This window comes from Anolis sagrei, chromosome 2, assembly GCF_037176765.1.
Source record: "Anolis sagrei isolate rAnoSag1 chromosome 2, rAnoSag1.mat, whole genome shotgun sequence".
In the NCBI taxonomy this organism is placed as follows: domain Eukaryota; kingdom Metazoa; phylum Chordata; class Lepidosauria; order Squamata; family Dactyloidae; genus Anolis; species Anolis sagrei.
Window position 1 is genome coordinate 167,583,838 of NC_090022.1, and position 14,156 is coordinate 167,597,993.

At 44.2% G+C, this 14,156-nt stretch overlaps 1 protein-coding gene across 9 annotated transcripts in view; it reads right to left on the reverse strand.

Annotated features, from left to right (window-relative positions):
* Positions 1–8,830: 8,830 nt before the first annotated feature.
* The window catches only part of POSTN (periostin), a 91,068-nt gene continuing 85,742 nt past the window's right edge, over positions 8,831–14,156 (reverse strand). For all 9 annotated transcript variants that reach the window (XM_060763451.2, XM_060763448.2, XM_060763450.2 and 6 more), the window contains one exon: positions 8,831–10,265. In XM_060763451.2, coding sequence (XP_060619434.2) covers positions 10,195–10,265 — 71 coding nt within the window. In that variant the 3' untranslated portion in view covers positions 8,831–10,194. The remainder of the gene's footprint in view (positions 10,266–14,156) is intronic.

Here is a 14,156-nt window from a genome sequence, read left to right on the forward strand (position 1 = left end):
TGCATGGGCTGCTCTTATTGTTACTTTAAATAACTCCTGGCAATTAATTATTATACTCGGATGATCCAACACTCCCCAAAGTAGCAAATCATTATTAATTTGAATTCTTATCTGGAATATCTCCTGAATTTTTACTTGTATGATTTGCCAGAATTTTTTTTATTTCAGAACACTCCCACCACATGTGTGAATAAGTACCTTTTTCTTTATTACAATGCCAACACTTCGAATTCTTTCCTTTTAACATATAAGCCAATTGTTCAGGAGTTCTATACCATCTTAATATCATCTTTTTTCTAATTCATTATATTTTTCTATTTTTATTTTATTCATGTTCCTAATTATTTCCTCTATTTCTCTTGTCTGTAATGATTTAACTCCATTCCATTTATTACTTATTGCTCTAATCATAAACTCTATATGGACTGTCACCTTGTCGTGGTGAGGGGGCTTGCGCGTTCCGATGAACCTGTAGGCACAACAACTGGAGTCGTGCACTCCCAGGAGTGGCCGCGGGTGAGGTTCCAGACCAAGCACAGTCCGAAGACCCAAAGACCTCAACGGCGGAGCAGGCGGAGGATAACATGGTACATGTTACAACGGCTGCGAAGGCGGAAGAAGGCTGCAACAGACTGAGAAGCCACGGTCATTGTGTTAAACTACATCACCAGTGGAACCTCACTCTGTGAAGTCTGTGTGTTGATCAGTTGTGCACTGACCTCCACACATTAAAAAAACCCACGCACAGGCGTCTTCCAAGAAAAAAAACAAACCAACCAAAGCCCCATGGCGATCAGCGAGTGGCGACAGGGGCAGGACTGTGAAATCTGGAAGCCCCTAGTCACAGACTGGCACATGGGCGGTGGGTACGGACTCAGTCGTTCTACCTCAAGGTCCGAGGCAGTTGAGTAGTTCGGCAGCTGTATCCGCGACTGAGCAGCCCTTTTGAGGACTCACTCTGCTCACCCCACATGGGGAGGGGGCTAGAAAAGGTGCCCTAAACATAGTCTGCCTCACTTATCCCTGACTGGACTGCCGCGTCCAGTGGGGTCACCACCCTGCGGCCAAAAAAGGAAAATGAACTTCAGTACGTGGAACGTACGGACTCTGATGGACAACAGTGGCAGTGAACGCCCCGAACGCAGAACTGCCATCATTGCAAGGGAGCTGGGACGCTTCAACATCGACATAGCAGCCCTTCAGGAGATCCGGAGAGCAGGAGAGGGACAGCTGAAGGAAGAAAAAGGAGGCTACACCTTCTTCTGGAAGGGACTGCCCGAAGAAGACAAAAGACTGCACGGAGTTGGCTTTGCTATCAGGAATGATCTGGTGAAACATCTGACCGAAGCACCCACTGGCAACAACGAACGTCTCTCAACCCTCCGAATCGATCTTGCCAAAAACCAACGGGCAACCATCATAAGTGCCTATGCACCAACACTAGATGCTGACGAAGACATCAAGGAGAAATTCTACTGTCAGCTGGACACCGTCCTATCAGGGATACCTAAGGAGGACAAAATCATCCTCCTGGGGGACTTTAACGCAAGAGTCGGGCGAGACTTCGACCTGTGGCCAGGGACCATAGGAAAAGACGGGGTTGGAAACAGCAACTCAAATGGCATCCTGCTTCTCACCAAATGTGCGGAGCACAACCTTGTCATCACCAACACGCTCTTCCGCCAGAAAAACAAGTTCAAGACATCATGGAAGCACCCCCGGTCAAAGCATTGGCACCTCTTAGACTATGTAATCACACGTGCCAGAGACCGCCGTGATGTGCTCCTCACAAGAGCCATGACAGGTGCTGACGACTGCTCGACTGACCACAGGCTAATTCGATCCTCGATGGCTATCAAGATCGCCCCCAAGCGCAGACTCCAAGGAAGGAAGGCAAGGCGCAAAATGAACACCCAAGCCCTTCAGGAGCCCTCCAGACGAGCCCATCTCCAAACAGCACTCAAGGACCATCTACCCACAGTACACCCCGAAAATGTCGAGGAACATTGGAACAAACTGAAGACCTCCATCATTCAAGCCTGCGAAGAAACTATTGGATACCAAGCCAAGAAACATCAAGACTGGTTTGGTGAAAATGACATCGAGATCCAACAGCTAATTGACAAGAAAAGGAAAGCCTTCCAAGCATGGCAGAGAGACATCAACTGTGCTGCTAAGAAAAAGATCTATGCCAGTGCAAAAGCTGAGGTCCAGAGAAGGACAAGAGAACTCAAGAACATCTGGTGGACAAAGAAGGCCGAAGAAATCCAACACCTGGCAGATACCCATAATGCTCAGGGATTTTTCAAAGCCACAAAGGTCATCTACGGACCAAGAAACCATGGCATACAGCCTCTACGCTCATCAGATGGAACCAAACTCCTGAAGGACCAAAACTCAATTGCACTACGTTGGAAAGAACACTACCAAAGCCTCCTGAACCGCAGCTCCAATGTGGCTGAAGAGGTCCTCTCACAAATCCCACAACAACAAACCAGGGATGAGCTTGCAGCACTGCCTAGTCTGGAAGAAGTCAGCAATGCCATCAACCAACAGAAGAATAACAAAGCCAGTGGACCAGATGGGATCCCTGCTGAAATCTTTAAAGAGGGAGGACCTGAGCTGACACACCAACTCCACCAGCTCATAGAAAAAGTGTGGGTGACCGAGAAAATCCCAGCAGATTTCAAGGATGACATTCACCCTCTTCAAAAAAGGGGAAAGAACAGACTGCGGAAACTATCGAGGTATCTCCCTTCTAACCTCCGCTGGGAAAATCCTCGCAAGAATCCTTGCAAACCGCCTTCTGCCCCTCTCAGAAGACACCCTCCCAGAATCCCAGAATGGCTTCCGCCCCTCCAGAGGAACAGTGGACATGATCTTCACAGCACGACAGCTCCAAGAAAAATGCAGGGAACAAAACCAACCTCTGTACATGGCATTCATCGACCTTGCAAAGGCATTCAACACAGTGAATCACAGCGCTCTCTGGACCATCCTCCACAAAATCGGGTGCCCTAACAAATTTGTGAACATCCTGCGGCTCCTCCATGATGACATGATGGCAACAGTCTTGGACAGCAGTGGCTCCCAAAGTGACCCATTTAAAGTGGAATCCGGTGTCAAACAGGGATGTGTTATTGCCCCAACTCTATTCTCCATCTTCATCGCTATGATACTTCACCTTGTTGACGGGAGGCTTCCCACCGGAGTGGAAATAATCTATCGGACAGATGGCAAGCTATTCAACCTCAGCAGACTGAAAGCCAAAACCAAGGTTACAACAACAGCTGTTATAGAACTCCAGTATGCTGATGACAATGTCGTCTGTGCGCATTCAGAAGAAGATCTACAAGCCACTCTAAACACCTTCGCAGAAGCATATGAGAAGCTCGGCCTGTCACTGAACATTGAGAAAACCAAGGTGCTGTTCCAGCAGTCACCAGCCCATCCCTCTCCAATGCCAGTAATACAGCTTAATGGCGTAACATTAGAAAATGTGGACCATTTCCGCTACCTTGGCAGCCACCTCTCCACCAAAGTCAACATCGACGCTGAAATACAACACCGCCTGAGCTCTGCAAGTGCAGCATTTTCCAGAATGAAGCAGAGAGTGTTTGAGGACCGGGACATCCGTAGGGAGACCAAGGTGCTTGTCTATAAAGCTATTGTCCTCCCAACCCTGCTCTATGCCTGTGAGACGTGGACTGTCTACAGACGTCACATGCAGCTCCTGGAACGTTTCCATCAGCGCTGCCTCCGGAAAATCCTGCAAATCTCCTGGGAAGACAAGCGGACAAACGTCAGTGTGCTGGAAGAAGCAAAGACCGCCAGCATTGAAGCGATGGTCCTCCAACATCAACTCCGCTGGGCCGGCCACGTTGTCCGGATGCCTGACCACCGTCTCCCAAAGCAGTTGCTCTACTCCGAACTTAAGAACGGAAAACGGAATGTTGGTGGGCAGGAAAAGAGATTTAAAGATGGGCTCAAAGCCAACCTTAAAAACTCTGGCATAGACACTGAGAACTGGGAAGCCCTGGCCCTTGAGCGCTCCAGCTGGAGGACAGCTGTGACCAGCAGTGCTGCAGAATTTGAGGAGGCACGAGTGGAGGGTGAAAGAGAGAAACGTGCCAGGAGGAAGACGCGTCAAGCCAACCCCGACCGGGACCGCCTTCCACCTGGAACCCAATGCCCTCACTGCGGAAGAAGATGCAGAGCAAGAATAGGGCTCCACAGCCACATACGGACCCACAAGGAAATCCATAATGGAAGACCATCTTACTCGTCCAACGAGGGATCGCCTAAGTAAGTAAGTAAGTAAGTAAGTAAGTAAGTAAACTCTTTATCTTCTACCATTAAATTATATATATTTTGCCACTGTTCCTTTACTTGTCTTCTCTCTTGCATTTAGCAATTTATCTACCTTTAGTTCTTCAGTGGGTTTTGCACCCTCTTTTTTTACTTTTTCCCAAATCCCTCTTAATTTTAACCAATTTTCTTTCCCCCCATTTTCCAAAAACTCTGGCCAATTAATTATCTCTCCATCTTGTTTCCACATATCTTGTACCCTCCTTAATCCCTTTTCTTCTAAGTTATTTGCTAACCTTTCGGGGAGTCCCATGCTCTTAATAGGGGTCTTTCCTGATATTTTATATGCCCATAGTTTTTGCCATTTTTGCCAACAGTCATATGCTACCTTTCTCGGCCCTGTTAGATTTTCTTTTATTTTGTTAATATCTCTGGTGTATAGCCCGTATTTTCCCCATCCTAGATTTATTTCATTCTCTACTTTTATCCATTTATCTTCTCCCTTTAAACTTATTTCTAGTAGTGCTCTTAATTGGAAAGCCTCATAATAACATTGTAGATTTGGAAACCCCCATCCAAGAATTCTCTTTGGGATATATTGAATCTGTTTCATTATTCTGTTTTTCTTTTTCCCATATATCCATTCTCTCAAAGTGTTGTCCCATTCTTTTAATTGTTTATATTCTATTTTTATTGATAAAGTTTGGAAAAGATAAAGTAGTTTGAGAATTATGCACATTTTCAGAGCTTGTATTTTCCGTGGAATACTTAATTGCTTATCCCTCCAGGCTTTTATTTTTTCCTGAAGGGCCAAACTGATGAAATGTGCCCCAGCAGCAGCCTCAACCAGGGACTCTTCCCAGCCGTGTGCTCTCTCCTTTCACTTCTTTGCTAGTCCCAACTATTTAACAAATCCCTAAATAAAGATTGATCAAATTGCAACTTTTAAACTCTCTAGCTTGATACTTTGTGTTTCTTCCTTGCCTGAGACTATCTAAATGCATGAAACTAACCTTTTCCAGGCCGCGGGAGACTGCAGGCCTGCCCGGAATGCCTTCCTGGCGTTCCGAGGAGGCCGAATCTGCGTTCCTCCAAACAGCGGATACGGAAACCCCCAGGGCCTCCCGTATCTGCGAGATGGTGGATCGCCTCCATTTTGATGGCATATTTTTCCTAGCTTAATTTTAACACTGCTATCTCGCTTTTTGCATTTTGGGCTTCTACGCTCGGGGAATAACCTTTTAAGTTTTGAGAATATAATTTCAAGGAAACAGCTTATTGTCAAAAGACTGGCCTCGCTGCTGCCGCGCTGCCACTGCCTCTTGCCGCTTCCTCGCCTTTGCCAGGCCTCTGCCCTGGAGACACAGTGCGGCTACCCCACAAGGCTTTCGGGGAACAGCCTGGCTTTGGCGCCCCAGCCCTTGGAGGGAGTTCTAGTTTCCCCAAGGACCAAGGACTTGATCTCAGCACTGCAGGACTCCATCCTTTGGCTCAGTGGAAATCTCCAGACTCCCTTTGTGACTGTTGGACTCTCTACAAAACATTTCAGACTCTAAGGAACTCATTTTCACATATGGATTTCCCCCGTATGAACTATGGACACATTTTCTTCTGAAATTATTATTCTAATCAATTTCTCTGGCGGGTGGAGGAGGGAGGGAGGGAGGTGTTTGGTATGAATTTCTTATGATTCCCATATTTCCCCATGTATTATCCCTCATATTTTTGACCTGGCTCTGAACCCTTTGCCCCTTTCCCCCTCCCCTTGGGGGAAATCAACCAGGAAGCTGCCAGCTGTTTTGAAAAGGTAATCAGTAATCACAAAAGAACCCTTATCTTGATACTCATGCATGGAAACACAGAAAGCCTTTTGTTTGGTCTCGGAGTCAGCCTGCCAGACAAAAGAATTCATTTGACAAACTACTGATCACTTCGCACTGAGGGCGGAAGACCCCCAAAAAGTCTTCTCCCTCTGAAACTGGTTTTTTTTTCAAAACTCTTCACTGCGGACATTCACCCCAGTCTCTTAATTGTGTCATATCTGATGGCGACACGAAAACCCGGATTAAGTAATCATTATTTATCACCCACCCATCAAGGGACAATAGACATGGCTTCTTTTGCAGGCTGGTTTGTGGACTCGAGGGCCCCAAGGCATCAAATTTCTATAATCCACTTATGAATGCATTGTTTCTTCTTCGTCCCACCTCCCCTCTTTCTGATTCGCCAGAGCGCTAAGGCGGTAGGAGCTTTCTGATAGGCTCTTGCACAGCAGAGGAGCTCCGTGATTAGCTCTGGTGCAGGGAGAGTGGCTGCGCCTCCTTCCAGCTGTTATCGTGTCAACCAATCAACTTCGAGCTGGGAGGAGGGCAGAGAGCGGGAATTTTGAAACTTCTGAGCCTGTATTTCCTATAAAAATGCCTCTGATCTCTGTAACAACATGCTCTGAAGGTGAATGATTGCTACATTGCATCCCTTTCAGCTGAATCGCTAATAAAACACCTCGATGCTGCTTCTTCAACTTTGGTGAGATTTCTTTTGGATTTTTAAGGAGAATAAAATTGCTGAAATCAGGCTTCTCTTAGCTCGCCAAAGTAGCGATCCCTCTTTGTTGGGGTCTCAGGGTCTCTCTTCCTGGGGCAGACCCTCCTAAAGTTCCTATCGACTTCACTCCCCCCCCCCCCCCAACTTCGACTGTGTCAAAAGCCTTTGCAAGGTCCTTCGGTTCTCTGAAACTTTAGTTGCAAAACCTCTATTTACTGGGGCTGAATTATTTTTCATTTGTTTTATTAATCCACAATATTTGTATCCGAAGCTCTGGGGAATGCTGTCAGCAGACCATTCTCCTAGGCTACGCCACCAACACCTTCCCGTTCTGGAGTTCCCTGAGCTAGACCACAATGTCTAAACCTTGCAATGTCTTCCACCAAAATGTGCTCAATATCCAAATGTCTCCAGCACCACTAGTGTCCTACATCTCCAATGTTTTAAATCAGCACCAGCATGTGCTCAACACTACTTCCTGGCACCAGTGGGCTCAACACCATGTTTCCTGGCACCAGAGTGTGCTCAACACCAATGTTTCCTGGCACCAGCGTGTGCTCCAACATCAATGTTTCCTGGTACCAGCATGTGCACAAACACCAATGTTTCTTGTCATCAGAGTGTACTCAACAAACCAAATGTTTCCTGGTATCAGTGTGTGCTCCAACACCAATGTTTCCAGGCACAAGAGTGTGCTCAACACACCAATGTTTCCTGGCACTAGAGTGTGCTCAGCACACCAATGTTTCCTGGCACCAGAATGTGCTCAGCACACCAATGTTTACTGGCACAAGCATGTGCTCAGCACCAATGTTCCCTGACACCAGCGTGTGTTCCAACACCAGTGTTTCCTGGCACCAGTGTGTGCTCAACATACCAATGTGTTTAAGTAGCAATGCTTATGAATTGCCCTAGTGGCCATGTGGCCCACCCCATTACCATGCTGACAGGACAGTGCCTTCCAGATTTTAGCCAAATACCTCATCCTGTCTCCCTTTCCTTATCTCTCTGTTTAGCCAATTCTGTCATGGGAAACTATGAGGGACACCGGGAAAGCAGGTGTGGCCACCACAACCGATTTATGACTGCAAACCTGCCAAGTTTCAGAACATTTCAACAATCCATTTTAAAAAGTTTTTGCCATAACTTAAAAAAAACCAAACAATCCCACAAGGATTGGGAACTGAATTCCCAACCAGCATGCTCCACAAGAAGGGGGGAGAATGGACACAGTAAGCCAGGCTTCTAAATGGCTGAGAAAGAAATGTGAGAAACAGAGAGAAACCTCAACTCCCATCATGCCCTGGGAGAGAGTGCAGAGGCTACTTTAATGCCTGTAGTGCACAAAGTGCTGCTGGGAAATCAAGTTCCCAGTGGCGCCCTCTCTGGAGGAGAGGCCTAGGGCCGACTTTGCTGTCTTTTCTCACTTGCTCCAGCCTTATTTGCCTCAAAGGGCAGGGACTGAAGAGGCTGCAGGGAAAGAAAGAGGAGGAGCTGACATCACCAGGTGCACACTCTTGACAGATTTGCAAGGCCACCCACACGCCCCATCGCCCCCATTAGCCGAAAGATCCGGCTGCTCATGATCCATTCCAGTTAAGGCTTCAGCTGGGTCCCACTCAGTCTGTTTTCAACGATCCAGCGGCTGGATCTTAATTACCAAACAGAATTCTGCACACCCCTATTATTTTGCATCAGGCCATCAGGGATATAGCTGCTGCTGCAATCCTGCCCGCTTTCTAGAAAGCACAGAATGACCATACAGATGGTTTCAGAGGCTTTTCTTTTGGGAATCTAAGGAAGGAGGAAGAGAATACTAACCCTTGCAACAACCCAGAAAGGGCACTATACAAAGGAAGGAAACAAACACCTGCACATATCCCTAGCAAGATTCCGGTCATTATTTGTTTTTCAATTAATCTGGCAATTTGTACACTGTTTGTACATTATGAGCTACAGATTATGAGTAAACAGCATAATTATTTAGCTAATTTTAATGAATATTTTGTTGCAGAATAGAAATATAAAGGCACACCCTAATTTATTTTGACAAAACACTGTAGAATTAAGGCATCTCCATGTACCTATGCTATTCTCTTCACAAATACACTTGCATAGTTGACAGAGAAATATGGCAGAAGCAAAAAACAAGATATAAAAAGGACAATTTACAAACATACCCACATTATTAATGGAAAAGAGCAAAGCATCTTTGATACAAAATATTCCAGACCAAGTCCAAACTGATATAACATTTCTTCTGAATCAAAACAATTTTTGTATACATTTTAATGGTCCATGAGGAATTTAACATTATGTAATCCTTATGATTATTTTCTGTTCATAAATGAAAAACTGGGAGTAACTTTATTTTGCTGTTTTAGATTATGTAATGCAATACTTCAAGAATAAAGGCTCACTAGATCAAATAGAGTCAGAACCTCTGTTGATTTCAATGCACATTTCATAAATCAGAGAATTTCAGCCAGAGAGTCAAATCCACAAACAAGACAACACATGACAAAAAGACATTCTTTGAATGGAACTGATTTAGTTCCACTGAAATGAGAATCACTTGGCTCTTTAATTCGGCTTTTTCAGAACCTTATAGATCAGTCTTTACCAGATTTACAATTTCAACTAGAGAAAGTGGTTTAAATCACAAGCACTTTTAAAAATGAGTTTCTACTGAAAGGCCTAACTCAAAGCTAGAGCAGACCCAGTGAATCAATGAAATTCACAAAGGCTTTCAGCAAGTTTCCATTTATTCAGTGAGCCACTTGTAGATATTAGCCAGCATTTTCTTGTGTGTGTTTTAATTTTGAACTTGCAAATAATTGAGGAACTTCTGAAATTTGGATAATTTTTGAAGAATAAAAACAGGAGAAATTAGCAGGTTCACTGGCAAGTACTTTTATACAGTGATGAAAACAAAGATGCTATGCCAGTGGTTTAATATCCATTTTGAATATTAAAGGTGATGCTGTATGTGCCATAATGATACTTAAATAGGTCATACAAAGATAATCCTCAAATAGTTTTGATGATATTGATTTACATAAAGGGAGTAAACATTTACTTACATAGTTTACATGCTATGTCTTATAATTTTAATTTATTTCCAGATGGAATTATAACTTTATTTGTACATTTCCAATTAATTAAAAAATGAAACATTCAATCTCTCTTCATTAAGCGTACTTTCAGGAAGTACTTCCTATTACATGTTCTCCCATGTGAACATGTAAATATGGGCTACAGGTTGAAATGCCTAATTGTTAATGTGATCTGTGGTTCAATAAATGTTTTTCCCTTGTGACTTCTGATTATTGTTTCAGTTCTTCAGTTCTCTTTCTGTGGATTCTGCTTTTTTGCACCAGGACGGACAAGCCGTGTTCTTCTCCGCGGTGATCCTATTGACCCAACCCAAAATTACAAAAGTTAAAAATGTTCCACGATGAATTACAAATTTTAATATCTCCTCCACAAATAAATAAATATGGAAAAGTTCAGGAATACAGTGGTTAATGGTGGGAGTGCTGGGAACAGTTATTTATCAAAATTTGCAGAGCACCAAATTTCCAATCCCCTAGCTCTGCTGATTCTTTCCTAGAGACGATACTCCCTCCTTTTAGTAGTTGTGTATCAGAAGAACCAAAATCTCTTTTATGGCAATCTTCTTAGAATATTATTATTTCATTATATAATGTATGTTCAATCCAGTATATGCAAAATCTGCAGTTACTCGAAGAACATTTCACATATCTCTGCCATAAATAATTTTCCCTGTGAATACCAGTTAACACCAGACCTTGGTGTTAACTTGCACAGTTGCACAGTTGCACAGTCTGCAGTTTACTGTGTCTGGGGAATTGAGTTATTGTTCAAAATGTAATGCCTCCAAGCTGTATATATACATAATTACTTACTTGTAACTACTAGGCCTGTTTGATCAAGAAAAAATTTGTTTCTAAAATCGATTTGTAATTGGGGTGTTTTTTTGTTTCGATATTTAAAATATTTACAAAACTTTCCAAAAAAATGTTTTGTTATTTACGAAATTTCGTAAATATTTACAAAACATTTTAGAAACAATTTTTTTCTTGATCAAACAGGCCTAATAGATAAACTGAAACTCCATTTGCCTAGTTTCCAACAGACCTCTGAGGATGCCTGCCATAGATGTGGGCAAAATGTCAGGAGAGAATGCTTCTGGAACATGGCTAGCCGGCTGCTCCGAGCGCTGCTTGCCCCTCAGCAGCACCGCCGACCGCCGCGACGCCCCCGACCCCCAACACAGCCCCTCAGACCGGCCGCCATCTTAGCCATTCCCTCCCCCGTGCCCCGCCCCTCCCTCCAGAGAATTGTTGGAGCGGTGCCTTGTGGGAAACGTAGTTCCAAGGGGCACGGGGAGGCTAAAAAGGCAGCTCCGAGGCACCAGAGACAACCCAGCCTCTTTTCCACTGAGCTACTCAAGCGGTGCCCTAAAGCATCATGGGAAACGTAGTTCTAAGGCGCTGTTTGGGTTGCTAGGGAGGAAAGGGAGTGAGAGGAATTATTGGGAAGTGGAAGCTAATGGTGCAGTAGCAGATAAACTGAAACTCCATTTGCCTAGTTTCCAACAGACCTCTGAGGATGCCTGCCATAGATGTGGGCAAAATGTCAGGAGAGAATGCTTCTGGAACATGGTCATACATACAGCCCTGAAAACTCACAGCAAAAGAAGAGCCTGAAAACTCACAGCAAGAGCGCCATCCGATCGGCTCCGGCTGCTGCGCCCTCCTCCTCCTCCTCCTCCTTCTGACACTTCCTGCAACACAGCTGGGAGGAGGAGGAGGAGGAGGAGGAGGAGGAGGGCGCAGCAGCCGGAGCCGATCGGTTGGCGCGCGCGCTCCTGCGCCCTCCTCCTCCTCCTCCTCCTCCTCCCAGCTGTGTTGCAGGAAGTGTCAGGAGGAGGAGGAGGAGGAGGAGGGCGCAGGAGCGCGCGCGCCATCCGATCGGCTCCGGCTCCTCCCAGCTGTGTTGCTCGCGCTGCCCCTTCGCCCCGCCCGCCCCATTTACTGCTGGGGTGCTTGGGAGCGCCGGATTGGCTCCCAGGCACCAGCAGCACAGCAGCCTCCATCCCATTAACGAGACGAGCTGAAGCTCGTAAAAAAAAAATGGGGCTGCTGTTTCGATATTTTTAAACCCTTCCGGGTTTGAAAATATGTTTTGAAATCGCGTCGGATATGCTAAAAATAACGATTAAATTACGAAATAACGAATTAACGAACTAAAACCGACAGGCCTAGTAACTACTATATACATTTGTGAGCAAGACATTTTTTGGCAAAACATCACTTCCCCAAAGGGTCAATTTATTCATAGATCAGTGGTGGACAAACTCTTTGATCTCTCATTTGGTGCACTTGAAGTGGAGCAAAGCAGTGACAGACATTTTAAATAGAGGCATACTATAATAAGCATTTGGGACCTTGGAAGTCTCTCTGCAAGCCTCCCAAGACAGGTAGTGAGTTGGCAATAAACCTCTGTTTTAAAAAGCGGGTACTACTCCTCTCCACCTCAAGTGCACAAAATGGTAAGGAGAAGACTGGTGCATAGATTGGTTTTGGCCATTTGAAATAATTTTTATTAGAAACAATAAGATTGGTTTTGCATTACAATAAAACATTTAAAGAAAAAAGGATAGAGAAAAGGATAAGGAAGAAAGAGCGAAGAAAAGCCAGAAACAGAGAGAGGAAAGGGAAGAGAAAAAGAAAAAAAGTGACAAAAGAATTTTGTTATTGACTTCCATCCGTCGTTTCATTGTTGATTTCTTATTTTAAGACTTTGTCCTGTTTTTGTTCTGTTTCTTTATTTTTTCCCATACTTTACATCTTTTATATTGAGAACCCCTATTTTATAATCCATTATTTTCTCTTCTATATTATTAGTTCTATTTTTAATTGCTTAAAATAGTCCTTAACTTCATCTCAGTCCATCTGTTTATTGGGCATTCCTTGGTTTGGTGTTATCCAGTATGTAAGTCTATCCATATATGAATATGGATATTTTTAGTACCTTATTTTGCCAATCCTCTAATATAGGCACTTCCTTAAGTCTCCAATTCCTCATATACACAATCCTAGCTGAGGTACTCAAATAATTAAACAGTTTTTTCATTTCTGGGTCCAGCATCAGTAATAAAAAAATATTCAGGTTCCATTTTCATTTTAAACTTTCATATTTTTTGAATTTCCCAATTGATGTCTTTCCAGTTTTTTTTCTCACTTTTTTGCATGCCCACCAGGTATGGAAGAAAGTACCTGTTGTTGTTTATTCATTCAGTTGCTTCCGACTCTTCGTGACCTCATGGACCAGCCCATGCCATAGAGCTCCCTGTAGGCTGTGGCCACCCCCAGTTCCTTCAAAGTCAAGCAAGTTACTTCAAGCAAACCATCCATCCATCTTGCCCTTGGTCTGCCCCTCTTTCTTTTTCCTTCTATTTTACCCAGCATCATTGTCTTCTCCAAGCTTTCCTGTCTTTTCGTTATGTGACCAAAGTACTTCATCACTGCCTCTAATATACTTTCCTCCAGTGAGCAGTCAGTCTTATTTCCTGGAGTATGGACTGGTTTGATCTTCTTCTAGTCCAAGGCACTCTCAGAACTTTCCTCCAGCACCATAGTTCAAAAGCATCTATCCTTCACTCAGCCTTCCTTAATGGTCCAGCTCTTACATCCATACGTTACTATGGGGACTACCAATGCTTTAACTATGTGGATCTTCGTTGCCAGAGTGTTGTCTCTACTCTTCACTATTTTATCGAGATTGGTCATTGCTCTCCTCCCAAGAAGTAAACGCCTTCTGATTTCCTGGCTGCAGTCTGTGTCTGCATAATCTTTGCACCTAGAAATACAAAGTTTTTCACTGCCTCCATGTTTTCCCCCTCTATTTGCTAGTTATCAATCAGTCTGGTTGCCATAATCTTGGTTTTTTTAAATGTTTAGGTGCAACCCAGCTTTTGCACTTTCTTCTTTTGCCTTGGTTAGAAGGCTTCTCAGCTCCTCCTCGCTTTCAACCATGAAAGTGGTATCATCTGCATATCGACGGTTGTTAATGTGTCTTCCAGCAATTTTAACTCCAGCCTTGGATTCATCAAGCCCTGCATGTCGCATTATGTGTTCTGCATACAAGTTGAATAGGTTGGGTGAGAGTATACAGCCGTATTCCTTTCCCAATCTTGAACCAGTCTGTTGTTCTGTGGTCTGTTCTTACTGTTGCTACTTGGTCGTTATACCTCAGGAGACAGACAAGGTGACTTG